General features: G+C 38.8%; 1 protein-coding gene across 1 annotated transcript in view; it reads right to left on the bottom strand.

Annotated features, from left to right (window-relative positions):
- The window catches only part of ATP10B (ATPase phospholipid transporting 10B (putative)), a 41,839-nt gene that overhangs the window by 11,016 nt on the left and 9,670 nt on the right, over positions 1 to 21,153 (bottom strand). Inside the window, exons 2-13 of the mRNA XM_014253012.2 lie at positions 20,625 to 20,829; positions 17,873 to 17,958; positions 15,142 to 15,248; positions 12,493 to 12,624; positions 11,600 to 11,727; positions 10,235 to 10,487; positions 9,053 to 9,288; positions 5,552 to 5,731; positions 4,420 to 5,005; positions 3,819 to 3,925; positions 3,008 to 3,134; positions 1,318 to 1,502 (exon numbers count right to left, since the gene is read on the bottom strand). Coding sequence (XP_014108487.2) covers positions 1,318 to 1,502; positions 3,008 to 3,134; positions 3,819 to 3,925; positions 4,420 to 5,005; positions 5,552 to 5,731; positions 9,053 to 9,288; positions 10,235 to 10,487; positions 11,600 to 11,727; positions 12,493 to 12,624; positions 15,142 to 15,248; positions 17,873 to 17,958; positions 20,625 to 20,829 — 2,332 coding nt within the window. The remainder of the gene's footprint in view (positions 1 to 1,317; positions 1,503 to 3,007; positions 3,135 to 3,818; positions 3,926 to 4,419; positions 5,006 to 5,551; positions 5,732 to 9,052; positions 9,289 to 10,234; positions 10,488 to 11,599; positions 11,728 to 12,492; positions 12,625 to 15,141; positions 15,249 to 17,872; positions 17,959 to 20,624; positions 20,830 to 21,153) is intronic.

Consider the following 21,153-nt stretch of genomic DNA (forward strand, 5'->3'; position numbering starts at 1 on the left):
GACTTGTCTGGTCACACAAAGAAGCCCTGCCTGCCCTTGTGCCAGCCCTTGGAAGAGCTGAACTCACTGTGCCTCTTGTTCCTGCTGAGTGAGGGCCATGAGTGATGGTGCAAAAGAGGAGCAGGGAAAAGGCAGCAGCTGCCCCAAAGGCACCTCAGGGGCTTCCAGGTCTCTACGTGAAGTAAGAGGTCACCAGCAAGAAAATGCAAAAAGTGCATTTTGGTGCATTTTGTGTTTAGAAATGGTCAGGCCTGACCTTCCTTAGTAAATGGGTCTGGTTTAACCATAATGCCTGGACCTGTTGTCCCCATAATCCATCCACTAGGCAACTTGTCCCACCTGGGTGCCTGAAGGTGTGATGCTGTGCATAATGATGGCCAATCCACTTTCTGACATCATGGCATAATTTTCCTAGTACCTTGCTTATATTGCTCCACATCCAGCAAATGTTGGCTTGCCTAAAGCCTTTTACTTTCACCATCCATAATGGCATTTACCCTCTTTGGAAGTTAGGACTCTATTTTCTCTCTTCTGTTCAGATGTTTTGTCAGGAATAGCCATAGTTTTCATCACAGATTTCTCACTGTGTTTTGGTGACTCATGGGAACTGACACACCTGAAGTGATGATCTTTAATTTGGACTATGTTCCTTTTGCCTACAGCCTGCCCTTCTTGCTGTCCATGGAAATGAAAAGAATTTTTTAACACATCAGCAACTGTTTGCCACCATGGAATCTCAAGAAAGCGAATATGTTTATAACTGGCCCCTGCCTAAACAAAGATATGCTGGATGAATTTTTTTTGATAATAAATTTCTGATTAAGGCTAATCCTATCAGGAAGCAATTAGAAAGTTCTGAATTTACTTAAATCTACACCTTCAAACTTTTTCTTGGCTGGCTCATACAGCACTTTCCAAATGTCTTCTAACAGATACCACTTAGGGTTAAACTGAAATTTCTATTGTAAGGTGGAAACCCAGATACCCATGTTATTAAGGAATTAGGCACTTAAATTGCATATTAATTTCTTCCTAAAGATACTAATTCAGGTAATACCTAGCCATTCAGGTTATTTTTAGAAACAATATTTTAATTTGGAAAAATCAGTGCATTCTAATTGAATGAAACTCTACATTAGTATCTTATATTTCAATTCATCCTGTTACATGCTGTCTACGGAGTTTCTGACCTAATGCCATCTGGGATTTCTTGAGTGTTCTTTGTTGAGTGAGGTCATAAGCAAAGGAATGCCAAACTGCAGGACACAAGAATGGGTAAGATAGAAAATTCTGTGCATTTTGTCCTTCTTTACTCACCTTATTTTCAGTGTTAAGGGTGAAAACAGTGTCCCTTTGGTTCAGAAGTTTACAGGAGTATGCAATGTTAACTGCTGTCTCCTGTTTGTCTCCTGTCAACACCCAAATTTTTATCCCAGCTTCTCGGAGAGACACAATAGTGTCAGGTACTCCATCTTGCAGGCGATCTTCAATCCCTGTTGCTCCTGGGCAAACAGGAAAAGAAGAGAAATAATTTTCTTTTACTTTCAGTTGCTATTTTCTTGTTTAAAGAAAGCTCTTTGCTTTCCAGTCTTGCTCCTGAACTTATTAAGAATTGAACCAAGGTTTTGTCCAACAAATAAACATGCAGGCACATGATCTGCATTTGGATTAAGGTCTGAATGTGTCAACAATCAAGTTCTGTCTCTTGATTTTGTTCACTGCAAGAACAAAGCATTTAATTTCTTCCTAATAATACAAAATGACAATGTGCTGACAGAGCAATCACACCATATGCATTTTAAAAATACTGCATTATGTCCCATCAAAGCAATCAGAAAAGATGAACTTTGACTGTCTAAATGAATGCTGTCCCTATTGTCAAGTCAGATGCTTCAGCCATCAAAGCCAGAAGAAACAGTACAGTACATTTTCTTTTTGAACATGCACGAACTTAGAAGCTGATGCCAACACTCAACCTGATGATGTTGGGAAATCACCATATGAATGTAAAAATACTCCCTATCCCTTCCACTAGAGGTCAGTTTGAAGATGCTGTAACTGTGGTACATTAAAGACAGATATTGATTTAGGCTAAGGGAACACTTTTTGCAAATTAAAGTGTGAAAGCACATAGAGAAGCCTTAGTAATTGACAAAGGTAACAGATTCTGACAAGATCTACATTACCTCTTATGTGGTCTGCTTATGGCATTTATCATTATTACTCTAATTTTTTTAATCACTGCAGAGATTATGAGAAGCAATAATGCAAGCTATTGCTTGCAATATCAGAAATTCAGTGAAGTAGGAATTCTTCATATTCTTCAGTATGGCACAAATTGTAGTCAGAGAAAAATGAGACTGAGACAACTCCAAAAATCAAAGTCGTAAAGAACCAAATGTTTGGAAATAAAATAGATCAGAAAGCACTGAAGTGCTCCATAATTTAACAGAATGTTGTTGTTAGATATGATGGTGATGAATGATGCAGAAATGTCAATCAATGTAAGTTTTAATGCTAAACATCTTTTTACAAAGTGCACAAAGCAAGCACAACAATGCAACAACAGCAGGAACTTTGTAGCAAAACGCCCACATATTTAAATTACTGGATTACCAAAACCAATTACCAAAATTCCCTCAGAATTCATTATCAAAACTAAAATTAATTTATAGTATTTTATAGGTTTAAATAAGGACATGGATTCACAATCGAATTGTGGGAACTTCATCATCTACTTTGTCACAGCAACAGCTGATGTGCATGTTCTTTGCTCGGGGCACACAATAGTTTCAGTACACGTTTTCAAAGTTGCTGCTGCCCAAAATGCATGAGAACTTGTATAGACACTGTCATTGGATTTTATCTCCCTAGCCTGGAAATTTCCAAACCACAGAGGAAGTCTTTTAGATATAAATTAGTATAAGCTGTTGTCTGTCTTATTGCCAAGACTATCACAGGAGAGCAAGTGATACTTCACACAATGACAGTTCTTATTTTTGGCTACCCAGCAGGGTGAGTTTGGTCTCCAGATGCTGTGCTGTCTCTATTAAGAGCTCCTCTCTGTTGTCAATCGCAGCTTCTGCCTCCTGACGAAAATTGGCCCATTTTTGAAAGTCATCTTCATTCAAGACCTGCATAACACAATTTAAACAGCACTTATTTGAAATTTAAATAAGAGAGGAATGCCAACATTCTGGATCACAGAGACTTAACTCCTATCCAAACTGGTAAAGTACTGTGCCATCTTTAAAATAACACAGACTTTTCCAAGAGAAAACTGCAAGAAAAAGTAGTTTGTGTAAATGACCTACAGCTGAGTCTCAAAAGTATGACATAGAGAAACTCTTGCTCACACAGCTCTTGCTTAGATGAGAGCACACAGTTTCTGAGGGCTGATCCACATTTCTCCACAGCCTGAATATGATCTATTTGTCACACACTGACAACTTCTGTATTAAATTAGGACACTAAGATACACTAACTCAGGCTGAGAGTAAGATTTTTGAAAGCTGGATGCCAAGCAGAAGAGAAGAAGGTTGGCTGCTCTGTAGACTCTTTGTCTTGGACAAAAGTGCTTGGAAGCACTGTAGGGTAGGTCAGCTATAGTTACTATATGAGAAACAGAAATGTTTTGAGACTGACTAAAAATCCATAATTTACTCACATTGAGGAAAAAGAGGAAAAAAATACTCAGACAAGGCAAATAGAGGGAGAAAAGGATGGGCTATATCTGGCTGGTTGTCTGAAGCAGAATTACATCCACTATATTTTTGTAGTAACTCTACTGACGTGTACAGAACCTGGTGCTGTCCCACCTTCTTAGCTATGCACAGAGTTCGCAGTCCATCATGGGCGTAGTGGTCCAGATGCTTCTGTGTTCTTTCTTTTATTCTTTTCAGTCTCTTCTCTGTGCTAATGTCACCTGTGAAACACAGCTCAGATAATTTTTGATATAATGGCCTAAGATTAAAAAAGAGTAGGCACTAGAGAAAAGTGGATTCCATTATAATAACAAGTTCTTTAAAAGCTCAAAAGTGTTGGCTGTGCAGAAGCTGAAATCTTGCTAAAAATTTATGTTTCCTTTAAGATAACATTACTTGTGTTTTTGTTTGTTAATATTATAGCACTCTTGCTGACAACCTGAAAAACAATGGCCAGGCCCTTATGGCAGTATTATTGCAGAGTACATAATCCACATGGGTTAGTATTACCAGTGAATTTTAATTATCCCATTCCATATTCCAAGCACTTCTGAGGTTAAATAAATACCTCAGTTCTGATCTGCAAGGATAATACTAGGCAAAGCTCATTCTTTTTTTATACTTCTAATACCTAGATATAATATATCATGCAAAAAAGACTACTGCAAACTTCTTTGTTAGGAGACACAACAGAAATAGCTCCCTGGCTAATTACCTTTGGCAGAGTTGTCCAGAAGGTCCATTATTACAGAGTCAGCACCTTTTGTGTAGACAACAATCTCCTTGGTTAGAGGGTGTCTCACCACTACAGACATCCTTTTCCTGACTGAGTCAAATCCCAAAGTGTAGAGGATATCAAAGGTCAGGAGTGTGCCCTGTGGCAGCTGCACGGTGACCTGTTTGGGTGTCCGGGACACAAGAATGAAGCTGTAGGCCTGGGCAGCATAGACAAGAGCTGCCTCATCTGGGCTCTCAGCCTCATAACAAAAGTCTGTTGGCAGAGAACTGTTAGTCGCAGACATAAAAACTTCATCCAAGGAAGCAGTACCAATATCTGTGCTGCCCTTGTCCTGGAGTTCCTGGCCTCTACTGCTGTCAGAGCAGTCATTTTCATTGTCACAACTCTCCAGCACAGCAAGAGGCTCCTCGCTGTTCTTTGCACTGAAACTGGCACCAAGCTGTGAACTAGACTGAGATGATGAAAAAGATTGACTAAGGCTTGCTAATTTTAGCCTTTGAAATATCTGATGAATCTTTTCCAGGCTGATTCCTGAAGGTTTTGGTGGTGGTGGGATTGTGATCTAGAAATATGAAAAGAGCAAAGGTTAAAAATAAATAAATGTGAACATCAAGAGCCTTCTCAAAACCTCTACTTTTCTGCATCTAAATTACATTAATAATAACTGCAACTTCCCCTTTTCCCCCCTCCTGCCATTTAACTGTGGTGGAAGGATTCAGTAGAGAAGTCATATATGAGATGGTAGCCAAATTTGATGGTGATTTGCTGAAGTAAACATGTAATGAAGCCCTTGTAGTTCTGTTAATTGCCTGGAAGATTAGAGAAAACCCAGTGTGTTCAACAAACTTCTTACAGCATATATATTACAAAATCTAAAAGAAAAAAGTGCAGATTCTGTGGTAGCCTTTTCTATTCATCAAACATAAGAAGACAACCAAGGAAGGGACACACAGGCAGGGAAGCCGTAGATATTACAGAAAATGTAAAGGAACTAGAGGACAACTCTCAAACAAATTATTTTTCACTACTTCAGTTTTCACTGGACACTGCTCTATGTTGTTAAATGGAAGCATGATCCATTTTCCTCATGTATTTAAAGTTATATTACCCTTTGTCTTGGCTCAGTAGCTGTGGAGACCAGAACTGTATTGCAAATGGCAAGAGCAAGAAAAAAGTCAGTAAAGGATGTGGAAGTCTTCATATGTATAAAAGGAGAAAAACTTTCAGTCTGAAGGGCAGCTTCTCGCACTCGCCTCAGCAGCCTGCTGTCAGGAGTCACATCCTTTTCCTGGAAGAGAAATTACTTAGTGAGGATTATTTTCACTTACCCATGTCCTCAAGGAATAACTTGAATTTAGACCTAGAAAATGCCTTTTGTACTTAACATCCATGGAAAAAAAGATATCTTTCAAAAAGCTGCATAACGATGTAATTAGAAGGAAATGCATCTTCAAAAGGAAGATGATCTCAGAATTTTATTTCTTTTGAGATCTACTAAAAATCAGAAAATTCTATACTGTATCCCTTAACTGCTGACTCCTGAATTAAAGAGCATTCCAGAAGAATATATACTTGGGATCTCCCAGTTCCATGTAGAAGCTGATAGTTATTTCAACAGAGAACATTTTGTGCTTATGGTTTAGTTACAGCAGTATCACTTTTTGTTTCCACAGCAGTTTCATTTTGCACCCAGAGAAGTGCTCTCAAAATTTTCTTCTTCAGTTTTTGCTTTAAATAAATAAATACATATTTACTTATTCCTGAAATGTTTCTGTAATTTTACTACTACTCTGTTTCTAATAAAACCTAAATTTGCAAGCCAAACTATTTAATGCCACTTCCCTACAATTTAATTTGATGTACAGCTATGGGATAATTAATAGAAATTCCACGTTAGCAGAATCTGGTTTGGATTAAATTCAGGGCCATATTTAACAAAGAATTCCAAATTTAAAAGACGTCTTCCCATGAGCCAACATTCCTTAAGAAACTGCCAAAGTAATTTAGCTGCTTTCTAGTCCATCTCATCTATTACCCTCACCTCATTCAATCTGGCAGTTTTCCCAAGTTCTGTAAACAGGCAACAGAAGTCACCCAAGCGCCTTTTTGGCTCTACTGTGCTGAGCTGAATGTTACATTCCATCTCCTGCTTGCTAAAGTGACAAGCAGTTCTTAAATAATCCTAATCATTGCAAATAAATCTACTCTATACAAATAAATTCTGCTCATTTTGCAGCTCAACTGAAATACAAAGCTGGAACAAGGCTTTGCACTTTCCCTGCTGCAGAAAGCTCGGATTCTTCTGGCTCATTTTAATGCTTTTTTACTTCACATACAGGGACATACATGTTTGCAGTATTGATGCAGTCCTTTCTCTAACAAACAAAAACATGCTAAGGATAAACCTGTTTTTTTTAGTTATCTTCTCAGGTCTCCTAAAAATAATCAGAGGCTGAAAAGTTAAAGCTGCTGATTTTAAGAAAGCATTTCACAATATTATACTACAGTGGTTCTGTGGGTAATGGGACAATGCCAATAATATGCTTTGTACATAGAACAATCCCAAATAGCTTAACAGGACAATTCCAATGAAGAACACATATATGCAGACACAACTGTCCAAACAGTTATGTCAAACAGTTATATTGGAAATTCTATTAAATTTGAAACGTGAAAGATCAGAATCTCACCAACAGCTTGCACAGTTTGTCACACAATTTCTTCATGCATTGTCAATTAGAATGAACCACAAACACCAAATTATTACACATGTATCTCAGCCTCTCCTATCTGTCATCATCCCACTCAATTTCTTTCTTATCTGTATCCCCAATGTCTGCTGCAAGTTCTTGTCAAGACGGACAATGCACTAATGGGCATTTCACTTCAGCAGAAACTTTCTGAACTCAAAAGTTTCCTCTGGAAAAATTGAAAATTGTCAGGCTAATTGTGGCCTCAGAGACAGGTTTTAAAAACAAAACAATGAAAAAAATCAATACTTATCAGAACAATTTTTCTCATTTTCTTTTTTGCATTAAGTGAAAACTGCACTGACCTGAATTTTCAGCCTGAAGATATATTAAAATCCCTAACCAAGCAAAAAAGAAAACTGAATGAAACAGCACTAATGATGATAATCACTTAAATTTGGCACCTGTTCAATGTTAATCATTTTTTTAGTAAAAATGCTGATATAAAATGGATAGTGCCATTCAGTTTTAAGGTTTCCTCATTAATTTCATATCATTTCTTCTACTTGATGGCATGAAAATCTGATGACCATGGGACAATGAAAACCTTCATTAAATGTTTCTAATAGCAAGGCACTACTTATTGGAACAATTAAATCTAGAAGGAAATGTAACGTCACTCTCTTAATTCATAAGAACACCTAAAGGTAGAGAGAGTAAATGTTAATTTTCTATTGTGTTCCATTGTCTAGAGATGGATTTTTCTTACAAACATCTGTCTGCTGACATACACACAGGTCTACAAACACACTCTGTATACCAGGAGTACTCAGGATACTGCAGATTTGTAGTAGGGTAAAAATGCATCAGATGAGGTGATGTTAGTTCCAAAGGGGAGGAACCATAGAGATACCAAAAAATTAACTATTCCCATTTTATTAATAGGGAATTGGCTCAGGTGGCAAAGAAGGATACTACTATGTCTCATTTAAAGGTCATACAGGGCAAGCTCTGTGCAATATCTAAATGTCTCTATTTTTACAGCATCTTCACAATTGTCATAGGGCGTTAAAGCAATTTCTCCAGATAGAGTGACACCTATGAGCAGCTAAGTCTGGTTATTTCCATATCAGCAGTTTTGTATTCTTCTACAAAAGAGGCATTTGATACTTGGATACTCATTTGTTCCTCAGATATTACTTTATAGTGAATTAAAAAAATGTTTATTTATAGATGAAAAAGAAAAGGCCTGGCAGAAAAAAACGTATTGGAAAATATACTGGCAAGAAATTTCTTTATCATCCTTCAATAGTCATGACCTATAGCAACACATAAGGAACACTTCTACTCCTCAGAAGTCATGACTCATGGGTTCTCAAGAATCCACAGAGATGTTCTCAGCAACTCATGAGGTTTGGGCTGGAAAATGCTAGGATAACAACTTACAGAACTCCCATATTCCAAGAACAGTAGGAGTTCTGAGTGGTACTTACTACATGACAGCAGAATTGAATGAGGTGAGTAGGATCTTATAAAAACTGCAGCAAACAAAGTTCTGAGAATTCTGCATTTATTGGCTTTTTTTTTTTCTGATTTTGAAAGTGTATGACCTTCTTTTAGCATTCACAAAAGACTTGTCTGAAATGTCTGTTAACAAACTTACAAGAAAAGCAGAACTGTCTGAATTAATTAGGCTGTGTGTGAATTTGGGAAGTTTCAGACCTAAATTGCAACAGAATCTGCTCCCCGCTGACTGCAGCCTGCATGTTCCAATCAAGGACTCCAATTCTTTGTCTCCCCCCTCCCTCGTTTACCTCCAACAAGGCTTGGATTTCTCCTCTCTACCTACTGGCTTTCCATCACAACATGCAATAGCAGGGATAACTTAGAAGGTGTTAGCTCAGTTTGCTGAAACTCACAATAGGGCTGCTGAACGCCACTTGAGACTGGATGCTGTCGCGTCGACCGGCTGACCTGTTCCTTGTGTGCCCTTTGAAACGTGCCCGGTCACTCTGGCACCTCCTCAAAGGTCTCATGGTATTGTGCTTGTAAGTGGCTGGTCTCTCAGGATTCATGGGGGGAAGAGTGAAACGCTGCAATTTTGCAAAATCGTCATTGTCTAAATCCAACTCTTTCTGTATTTTCAGTCGCCTGTCTTTAAAAGAAAAATGAAATCTTACCTCTGATTCTGGTTTTTTGTTTTTGGTTTTTTTTTCATTGTTTGTGAGAAATCCATTGATCAGTTAAAAAACCTAAAACAAACTAAACCAAAGCCAAAACATTTCAAAAGCCATCACCAGAAAAAAATTCACTGTTCATAGCATTTTCTGGCAATTGCCACTGTTATTATTGTAAGAAAATAAAAATGTACTTTCAAAATGATCAGTCACTTTTATTGGCTTCTCTTAATGTTTTTTCTCTTCAGTTGCATTTTGCAGTTTGAAAAGGAGAGTGAAATACGGTAAATCACAAATTTCCTAATGTTTTCAGTCACAGAACACAAACACGTTTTTGGCAGCTGCTTTCCAGCTTAACAGGATCCTTCCCTCTACATAGAGCAGGGAAATAATGATGAAGGGGCCTGAGTCAACATCATGAATTCAGAGCACCAAGTGCCAAGACCCTCCAGACCCAGACTACAGCCAGGATCCACTCCAGGAAGAGAGTGCCTGTATTTTTCATACCACACAGAAGTGTACATTTACATATTCACTGAAATAATTACTTTTGGATGCACTGAGTTTAAATATTAACTAATATCAGTTTGTGAGCTTATAATAGGTTGTCTGGTGTTCATTTAGAAATGAAAGAGAAAATGTTGTCTTTGTGTGTTCTTTGAATGCAGGGCAAACCCTGGAGGTGCCTGCAGAGGGATCTGGAAAAGCTTTCCTATCTGACTTCTCAATAATTTAGAATGTCTTCACTTTTGTGAATCTTGGTAACAGCAGTCCCTCACAAAATAATGACTATTCAAAAAAAACCCTCTACTTTCAATCAGAGGGCTCATGTTTAGGTATTTTATGTTTGGGTATTAATATTTAAATTAATAACATTTAATTGCTCAGACAAAAAAAAAACAAGTATAAAAATGTGTCTCTCACCATTTTCCTGATGGGAAAACTCAATTCCATCAACAGTACAGCGTCGAAATACCATTTTGTTTTCTGTTAGTGTCCCAGTTTTGTCTGAGAAGATATACTGGATTTGTCCGAGGTCTTCAGTGATAGTGAGGGCACGGCACTGGATGGGCAAATCTGCTTCTTCATCATACAGGTCCATGTCATTGTGAATTAAAAACACTTGGCCCAGTTTGACCAACTCAATTGACACATAAAGAGATATGGGGATTAAAATCTGAAAGAAAATTTAAATTCTCAGTGAGGGGTGAGATAAATTTCACTGCTTTCTACCAGCAATGTCCTGGCACAGGTATACTAATGATTTCCAAAGAAATAGTTCTTCCAAGAGTCATAATGTAGGACTGATGAGTAATAATTCAGGGAAAAATCCTGTGCACAATAGCAGTGGAGAAACTGGGATAAGTAGTGGCAAGCTTAAGACTAAATTCCTAGAGTACTAAATTCAAAGGTGGGTCTTCCAGAGGATGTCCTTAGAAAGCACATTTTCTGGACATAGGATCATGCTTGCTCTTACCTTTCTGAAACTCTGAAAGGATGGACTAGCCCAGACTAACTCTTAGTGCAGGAGAGTTTCACAAACCATTACTTTGCACACAACATTTCCCACCTACAAGCTTCGTTGCCCTGAAATAATACTGAATTCTTAAGATGCACAATTATTCTGTTTCAGTAATGAATAATCCCCCAAGGAATCTCTGAACAGTTCTGAAAGTTTTATTCAGATTTTGTTCATATTATTCTGTCCACTTAAATCTCAGGGCTGATCTCAAGAAATCTGAAAAGTAAATGTAATTTTTCTCCTCACACAATAAAATATTCTTTCCCAATTAGGCTATATCACACTCAGATATACAAGTACTCTACTTCTAATTTATCTTATTTCCTAAACCAGATGAACCATACCTAGTTATTATTCCCCACTGGCAAATTGGAAATTTTTGTTTCACTGTTTTTCTGAGACATTAAGTGGCCTTCTTATTTTGGAATTCTGGATATAGGCAGAAAAAAAAAAGTTGACATTCGGATGTAAATATCTTCTTTATTGTATCTGCTAGTTATTCTGAGTTTAAAATATTATACATATGTTTCCTATCTATATCCTTGTGGGATTTCAATAGAAAGAAGAAAATCTGGAGTTAAAAAGAAAAAAAAAGAGAAAAGAAACATTATTTCACTTGGATAATCTGAAACACTCCTAGCAATATTTTTAAATAGGATTAAGAAGGTACTGCACAGCTATTAGTTGATAATGATTATTCATTAGTGATTATACTCAATTTTGAGTAGTTCTTCCTTGGAGGTAACAGAGAGGTTCTTGTCATTTACCTGCAACAGGATTATCATTGTCAAGAACATGTAGAAACCGGCAAGAACTGGAGACACAAAATTGCCATTCCTATCTGGAACATCATAAGGTGGATGCTCCCAAAAGTTTCCTGTCCAAATGCCATGCCCTGTAGGAATGAGACACAAAATTGTCTCTTGCTTTACATGTATTATATATACTTTACATATACCATGGTAGAGATGAATCTTATCTGAAACATTTATAGCTATGTTTTCTTCATCTGAATTGTTCAGATTTGCCATTTTAACTTGTGGAGGCCAAAGAACTGGCCAACAATGAGCTTGCTGCGCTCCCTTGGAGAACTTATCCATGATCCACAGACCCTGTTGTTATGGAGAGCAAAATTTCTCCCCCAGAGACCTTTGCAACCCAATGTTAATCCCTGGTTCACCATCGGTTCTTCCCTTTACTCTCCACCCCTGTGCCTGCATTCCATTGGTTACTGGTTTCTCCCCGCCCCTCACCTTTATCTATCCTGGCTTTTCCCCAGTTCAGAGAGCATCTGTGCTGGCTCCCTTCACGGAGCGCCCTGCTCTAATAAAGGCTGATTTCTCTGTGGAGAAAGAGCTCCAGCCAGAGCTCCAGTCCTTTCTTCCCTGCTTTGCCTGGGAGAAGCTGCTGCTGAGCTGGATACCGCTCGCCAGGCCCGGAGAGGGACGTGCCTGTGCCTCTGGAAGCCGTCCGTCTCAGGACGCTTCTTCGGGAAGGTCGCGGCACTCCTGCCATCCCAGCCACTGCGGCATTAACTCACCCACTGGAAACACCAAGGAACGTAAGACCCCAACAGCATTCAGCTGTAGATCTCACTCGTGTCTGTAACATCAATTTTATTCACCATTCAGAAAAAAAGATTTTTGTCAGTGCTTCATACCTACAGCTCCAACAAGGCACATCACAAACAGGAGTCCCACACATAAGAAAATATCCATATTCATCCGCTGCTCTATCCTGCTGCGCTTGTAACGAGGACCGCTGTTATTTAGCATGGCCTTTGTTTCATGACCTTCAAAACACAAATTAATATTATCATGTCTATGTAATAGTTTGTATTTTAGTTTGTTTTTTTAGAAAGTATTCTCTCTCCAAATGAGAGCAGGATGACTAATGCTGACATTCAGAACTTTTCTTGTCCATCTTCCTATTTGACTGAATACATCAGAGTCTAAATCTTGGAGTGTACCAAAAACCCCTTAAAATCTCTTAACCACCAAGCTACACTGAAGGGGAGGGCACTACTGCTTGCATTTCTGTTCCTCCAACAGTTGTGTGAATCTTATTCCTCACTCTTCTTTTATGTCAGGCATAATGGAATGCTTTATATTGAAATTAAAACAAACCAAAGCCCTCTAATTCCTCCCAGAAAATCCTCAAGGAAGTGTTGATGAATTTATTTCAGGATGAAATTGTGATGAGCTTCTTTCCAAATATCAGTTCTACCATTCCTTTCTACTTCAGGTGATCATCAGGAAAAGGACACTTCTGTAACAAGTTATCACCTTGTAAGGAACAGAAAATCAGAAATATGAGGAACAAACTGCTTGTTCTCTCTGATCCTCACACATTCCTATGCTGTGAAACACAGCACCTCACCTACCACCCCAATGGTACCTTGTCACTCTACTTCTAGATGCTGATGGGCTCATCTAAAACTTCTTTCTGGTACTTTGGTATATGAAAAGCATGTAATTCTTACTCCTATCCCAATCACAATGAGAAAACAACTTTGGCTGTCACTCTGTAATGAGGTTTTTGTGTTTTAGTGCTATTGCTTTGTGTAGAACAATTTGGGTAGCCATGAAAAGTATAACTATCATCAGGTCAGATGAGAACGCACAGACCAAGCAATCACACTAAGTGGTGGCTGTACTCTTCACAGAGTCTTCCATTAGAAAGAAAGTTTGAGGAGTAATAGAGTCATAAAAATGGAAAGTGTGCCATCTTATTATGCGACTGATCTTGATTGCTCAGAAAAGGTCACAGACCATGATTAAAAGCCAGAGTATAATCAATGTCAAAGAATGCTAGAAATGAAGCTAATACTGACTGAAGCCAGTATAATTTTAGGAAAAAACCCCAAACTTTTATGCTGACATTAACAGTAGGAACTCAGTTGAAAATTGATTTGAAGACCTACTCATATGAAAACCACCATGTCTTGGGAATAACTTTAGAACTCCAACCTTTGCTATTACCAGCTTAAGCAACATAAATAGAGATCCATATTAGGATTTGTGCTGGTGGTCAAGGGAAATCTGAACTAAACAGAAGAAAATTAGGAACTGCAACAGGAGAAGGGAAGATAAATTACTCCAATTATATCAGGAATGATCCTGAGATTTTTATACAGTAGCTACTGAAAAAAAAAAGGTTGCTGAGTAAAAAAATCCTCAGGTGTATTTAACCCTCAGCTCTGGCTCTCCTCCTCTGCCTGGTGGGCACCACCCTTGCACGTGGTGTTCACAGACACACGATGGAAGATCTACAAAGGCAAAGCTACCTTGGAAACATGGGAGCTACAGACATTTAGAATCCAGTTGTGTAGTAGTGAAATAGACTGTCTGTTGTCAGGTAAATTGTTCTGAGCTGTGGAGATAAATCTAAGCCAAATGACTCTTGTAAAGGTTTGACTTCTCTTTTCTCTTAGGTGGCTGAACCCTTTGCTGCTGATTAGACATAAAACAGTTAATGTAACTCTACTGGAAAGATAATAATAGCTAATGGGATTAATTGTTGTGTTTGAATTGACTTTTATTTAATCTACAAAGAAGAGGGTAGCTGATACACTCTATCTGATGCAGAAGAGAGCACAGCTGTCAAAGACAATGATAAATCACGCTCACTGTGTAAAAGCAGTGGTAACACTCCGAAGGTGAAAGATGCCGAGAAACAAATAAATTGACCCACTGCTACATTTCATCTGGGCACCAATAGCATCTTTCTTTGTCCATGCGTCTCCTGCATGAAGTTCATGGTTGCACAGACACACTGTGTCTATGTCAGCACAAACCTGTGCTGCTGCTGCCTTTTCTGTCACCTCCTGCTGCTGCCTTACTGCCTCCTGCGTGCTAGCACAGGCACAGACTGAATGGATGAATGAAATTCACAGGTGACTTTTTTTTCTAATTAGATCTTCAGCTGCTCCATTTTCTACACTGAGGAGCCAATGACACCTCCCTTACGGCAGCTGTGTAGATTTTATGACAGATGGAATTAGTAGTAGAGCCAGAGCTCAGGGTTAAATACACCTGAGCAATTTTTTACTTGTCTGGATATTTTTACAAGATATTTGACATGCACAAGGATCCTGTCACTTGCCGAAGACCCAGTGCAAGACTTGCTGGCTTTGGAGATTGATGAGTAATACCTTCCCTTAAAAGAAAAAGTTATATACTTTTTCTGTGCACTACCAGTTTTTAAAGCAAAAATGCCAAATTATGTTGCAGTATTAGACTGGACTTATTTTTTTTAAGGATATTTACAGGGAAAATCTCAGTTTACCTAAATAAAAAGTACGTCTTACCTGCATATATAACAATCCCTATTGCGGCCTCAGTATTTCTGATTGTACATCCACGAAGCAAGAGGTTTTCAATGTTGAAACCTATCTGTTCATGGTTTGGCTGCTCCCTAGAAGAAATATAATCAAATACAGCAATTAATTTTTCTGTTCTAAATGGAGTGTTAAAGAAAATTTTTGTGTGCATGTCTGCTTCAAGTTGAAATAAAGTAATTTTGTAGGCCATATTTTGCTTTTATTTCCCTTAGTTTCAAGGAAGACTCCAGCAAAAAGCTAAATGGAAGTCCAGGTCTTTCTTTTAAAGACTGCTTGCACAGTGTGTGTCACGATGCCAATACAAAGCAAGTTTGGCTTTCACTTGGAACCTTATCTGGCATATTCAATATCTTATGAAAGAAACAAGAATAATTTTGCGACTTCTTACAGACAAATTTATTTTAGAAAGATGAGCAGAGGTTCAGCTGAATACATCTACACCCTGCAAAAGCCTCTGTCACTCGGTCAGACATGAAATCTGAACTGAAATCTCAGTTCACTCAAGCAGTCCTCATGCTGAGGAGCTCTTCCTCATTCTCATCCTGGATAGAAGAATTTTTATCCTGGCTAAAGATGCCCCATCACATACCAAATCCTTCTGCTTGCAGAACAAACTGGTGAAAACCATAAAGTTGGTGCTCCATCAGGCAGGCAATTTGTTACTTGCCTCTGAAAATTAATGGCCCACACCTACCCCTACCCACAGCTTTTATTTTACACTGGTAGGTTCCTCCTGAGACCTTTGCTAAAGAGCTACTATTTCAGATACTTTGTCTTGTTTTGTTATGTAAAAGTCAGGGTGGGAAAAGACTTTTTTTCTTAGAATAATCATCCCTTTCTACTTTCTATTTGGTATTTTGCATTTCATTTACCAGTAAATAGTCTTATCTCTCAAATGAAGGGCAAGGCTAGCTGTTATATCAGAGCTAAGTACAGTCCTGTGTCTAAGTGCAGCTGCACCTGATTACATAATGTAAACTAGACGAGGGAAAAGGTGTAAGTGCCAGCAACCTAAAGCTGATGGAATTGTAAAAACATAATGCTAGAAATCTGGCCAGAAATTTTTCTTGGAATCTAAATTCAGCCTTGGGGAACATATTTAACAGAGGTCTTCTTGCATCCCCTTGAACAAAATTTTCTGTGATTGGGCATTTCAGATGGATTTCACTAAGTTACTTATAATTTTTAACAGAGAGTACTCCTGCTATTTTATAGCAAGGCAATAGACCCTCAATAATTTATAAAGGGATCTTGGAGAAAAAAGTAGTCTGCTCCAAGTAATTTTTGTTTACAAAATAACTTAAATTTCAGCAGACCAAAGACAGGGACTCCACTAACTCTTAGCAAGTAATTTTCCCCAGCAAATTCTTTCTTCTGTCCCTGAAGAAGGGAGAGAGAGGCAGCTAATTCCATGTTCCATCAAGTGAGATAATAGGCATTCACAAAAGAGATTTCTGCTACAGACTTTCAGTTGAGAATTGAATATTTTGATGCCAGTCCTGGGTCCTAAGGGTGTGTATTTGTGTGTGTTTTCTTGTGACATATCTCCTACGTTTCTATAATCTCAGTGCTCTTTCCCAATTGGAGAGATTGCTTCAATTTAGATTATATCCAGCGGTCCCTGAAGCCAACAGCAACAGCCAGCAATCAATACAATCTTGACCTCTTTTTCCCTTCTAAGATACTGCAGCAGAGGAGAAATGGTATTGCTATTAGAAGCACCATTCTTACAGGGCACAACCTCAAAACCAGATTAGACGCAGTCAGTGCTAATGGGAGAGAGCCATCTTGCTTACCCTGTCAGAGAGCCATCCAGCTGCAGCTCCTCCAGTACAATACTTGCTGCTTCTTGCAGAGCCATTAACTGCTAGTTTAGCTACTGGTAAACTTAGCAAAGCTGGGGCATGGATGCTGGCACATTCATGCAGTTAAATTATTTGCATAATAATGGGCCATGCATTTGGTCTGGGGCAGTAGGTATTTTGGACAGTTCTCTGTTGTGGTGTGGGAATAAGTATGGACTGATGACCACTCTGAAGAGGGCCTTGGGAAAGGCTGCTCTGTGTTGGAGGGTAAGAGAATTTTAAGTCATGAGCCATGATAGAAATTTGCCTTATAATTCATAAATGGGGTTAAATCTGCTGAATTTGCTATTATGCCTGCACCAGAATTACTTAATGAAGGAAGACAAAAAAGAAACCACCCTTACTTTTTTATACTAGTCTTGTGCACTGGTTCAATAGCATTTTGCATGCATGTTTGATTTTCCTACCTTTCTAATAAGAAAAAAATTTGTATTGTTTATTAGATCTTGGACACATTTTCCCCATGGCTGTAAATGTGAAGTAACTAGAGCCATGCAGCTGGAATCCTTTAAACAATTGGAAGGATTTATCTAAGATCTAGCTTAGTCTAAGCATCAGATCAAATGTAAATGTGCTTATGTCTAAGTTTTGAAGAGAGCTGAAGCTTTCTGAAAATAGTTTGTATGAAACAACTGCAAATGCAATGCCAAGTCTTGGTTCTACCTTGCCACAAAACAGAGTCCAAGTCTACATTTTATATTGACCTCTGAATCTGGGAATAGCTAATAGTGACAACCATAAATTTCCTCAAAATATGTTCCTTCCATCCAATTCCTCCAAGAGTAATATCAAAGTACAGACCCAAAATGTATTTATGGATAACAAGTACTTACATATAACCATTGAATTTATTGAGATCATTGTTTGGCATTTCACAGATGATGGTGTTTTGGAAAAATTCTGGTTCAAACACAGTATCCTACAAGAGAAAACACACTAAGAATGAGTGTCAAATCAAATGAGTATTTGAAATGCTGAACACTAGAAAAGCTTAATTTAGACCACCAGGGCTGGAGCACTTGCCCTAGAAGGAGAGACAAAGACATTTTAGCTCATTCATTCTGAAGCAAAACTTCGTATTTCCTCCTCTTGGAATAACAACTGGTTAAATGAAGAAAATGCTGTGTATTGGACAAGATATCACAGATGCCAATTAATGAAAACATCTATTTTCATTTAAAGTGAATATAACAAAGATAGTAGATTTAGATTAAGTATTAGGAAGAAATTCTTCCCTTTTAGGGGGGTGAAGCCCTGGCACAGGGCGCTGGACAACCTATGCCAGAGCTTCACCCCCCTCAAAGGGAAGAATTTATTTCTAATATCCCATCTAAACCTACTCACTGTCAGTTTGAAGCCATTCCACCTTGTCCTGTCCCCCCATATTCTTGTAAATAGTCTCTCTCCACCTTTCTTGCATCCTAAACTGAAGAACTAACCCCAACTCATATATATTTCCTCCCTGTTTAAAGAGTCACTTTATAGACAGAATTACATCTGAGGGTTTTATGCAGTTCATAAATCACAGCACTAAGCAAAGCTCAAAGAACAAGGAAGAAGTTGGCACACTAAAATCTGCACATGTGATACGACACTGGGGTTTTTTATCCAATGCACTGTTTATGTAAATACACCACAATACAGGTGGTTTTGTCAGCTCTGACCTTCCTGAGCACTGGATGTCACCATGGCTAGAATTTCATTCCATTTTGTTAATGTGACAGGAGTTCTTAAGTATAGACATTCCTAGGCATACAGTGTGTCTTAATAACAGCTCAAAGCCTGAAGAAAATCACCATGAATAGGCAGTCTGGGGCATAATTTCATTGGTATTTTCTGATATAATAGAAGACTTCCTCACATTACAAGCAATTGAGGCAAAAGTTTGCTTTTTGTGTTATGGTAGAGCACCCTGTTCTCCTCTGAAAGGAAAAACAGATAGAAAATCCAATGTAAATTAGAACTACATGACAAAAATGCAACATTTAAAAAAATTCTAAGTCGCCAGTTTACTGTTTTTCTGCTAAATCTCTACATATTAAAATTTCCAGTGTTTCTCAGGAACAAAACCTCTCCCTAATTGTCACTGGAGGACACTGGAAAAGGCCTGTGCTAATGTGTTATGACATCCACAATATGAGAAAGCCCTTAATTGTTTTTGCAAAGTGATTTCCATTTGAACAAGAAGCAAATAACACTGCAGTACAGCACCTGATCTCAACTGGCCATGGAAATGGTGTGCTTTTATTTAATGTTGGGTTGCTCCCTGGCAGCTGTGTCCCACACACTAATAACCCCAAAAGATCTTCCTAGTGGCACTGGTACTGATTGCTAAATAAATTAATGTAATTCCTAGAATTATTTGTGAGGTTTTATTTCCTGTCTGCTGGAGTGATTCCAATGGAACAAAGTTTTCCTCCTCACAGGCTACCATTCCTTAAACTTGTTCTGGGTTATTTGAAAAACTGCCCTGCTGTGTTTTTAAATATACTTGAAAATGTAACAACTCTCTTTAACACATATTTTCTAGTTTACTTCAGGTTTATACAACATGAGCCATGCAAATATAGCACTAAAGTGTGAAAAGGAAGCTATACTGTCTATGAAAAAGAAAGAGTGATTTTAAGAATTCAAACCAAATCACAAACTGATGTCAAACATATAACTTTTTTTTTTAAAATTTTAATTTTCCTTGAGTTCCTATTAAACTGCTCAATGTACTCCTACACAGGATTCCATTCTTTAAATTTTTACAGCCCAGGGTGTGGTAGCCAGGCCAGGTCCATTGACCTGGTCCAGGGAGCCACGACCTTCCCAGAGAGAGCGGTCCCACAAAAGACAGCCTTTGGGGGTCTCTGGCAATCCCTGGCCACCAGGGAATCTCAGCAAGGGGCAGCCTGTGGCTGCAAGTGATTTCCACCCAGTGGCTGCAAGTGATTTCCACCCAGTAATTTTCAGCTCAGCTTGCGAGGTTATCCCAAGCTGACTCAGAGACAGAGAGACAGGAGTGTCATGTGGCAATTCCACAGATATAACCTTTACTGTCCAGCAGCTCTGTGAAGCGGTGCCAGGGATGGCAGCTCCCTGCTGAACTGGGCAGAAGCTGGACTTTTTGTCCTGTCCTTCCTGGGAAGGCCAGGGTCATACCAGGGGGGAGAATCAATGGGTTACAGAGGATCAGCACAGTCACCAAAGCATGGTGGGATAGCTCACCATGACAAGAGAGGATGGTCCCATCTAAGGGGTATTTCTCCAGGAAAGGGTTGAGATAAGCTTATCACAGCTTCCTCAGGGCACGCTTTTCCATGGGAAAGCTTTGGCAGGCTGACCTGCCTCCACACCAGGGTGCCTTAGCAGCTCCCCATTGAGCTACCACACCTCCACCTGCCTACGAACTGAGTGCAGAGTGTCAGCTGCAACAGAGACACAGAATCCATAAGGAAACCCACGGGTGCTTTGGCAGGGGACCACAAGCTTTCTTCCAATTGCCATGCAGAAATAAATCCCTTGGTACAGTGGCTTTGCTGTGGCACAATGTCCATAGCTAGAGACAAATGTACCCATGGGCTGCTTTTTCAGACTCACCTGGCTGCTGAGCCCCTTCACAACCTGACGCTGTTTGAGGTTGGTTTCCCCATCGAGGTTAGCAGTTTCCAGGTGGCAGATCCCATTCTGATCAGAGGAGTGGAGCAGCAGGATGTCTGCTGGGATGATTTCGTTACACTGCAGCTGCACAAAGTCCCCAACTCTGACATCTTTCCAGCACTTCTCCACGTAAGCATGTTCCTCCCTGTTGCATTAGAAGTGTATAATGGGTGATGAGTGACATTACAAAGGCAGGACGTCTGGGTTCTGGGGCTTCAAAAACAGAAAATAGGGGATAGGGGCACACTGACCTTTTTTTAAAGGACACAGCACAGAAGCTGGAAATTAATGATTCAGACACTTCCACAACACCTCTTTTCACCATATGTCACTTACAAACTAAATTTTTACATGGAATAAAAAATTTACAGCAATTATATATATACAAATATATAGCAATTATATATATACAAAATAGTGCTTTTATTCTAGCACTAGTCCTATAATCTACACAGCAAAATATAGAAGG

The sequence above is a fragment of the Pseudopodoces humilis genome, chromosome 17, assembly GCF_049639895.1.
Source record: "Pseudopodoces humilis isolate 2021_Gansu_Grassland_sample_001 chromosome 17, ASM4963989v1, whole genome shotgun sequence".
Classification (NCBI taxonomy): domain Eukaryota; kingdom Metazoa; phylum Chordata; class Aves; order Passeriformes; family Paridae; genus Pseudopodoces; species Pseudopodoces humilis.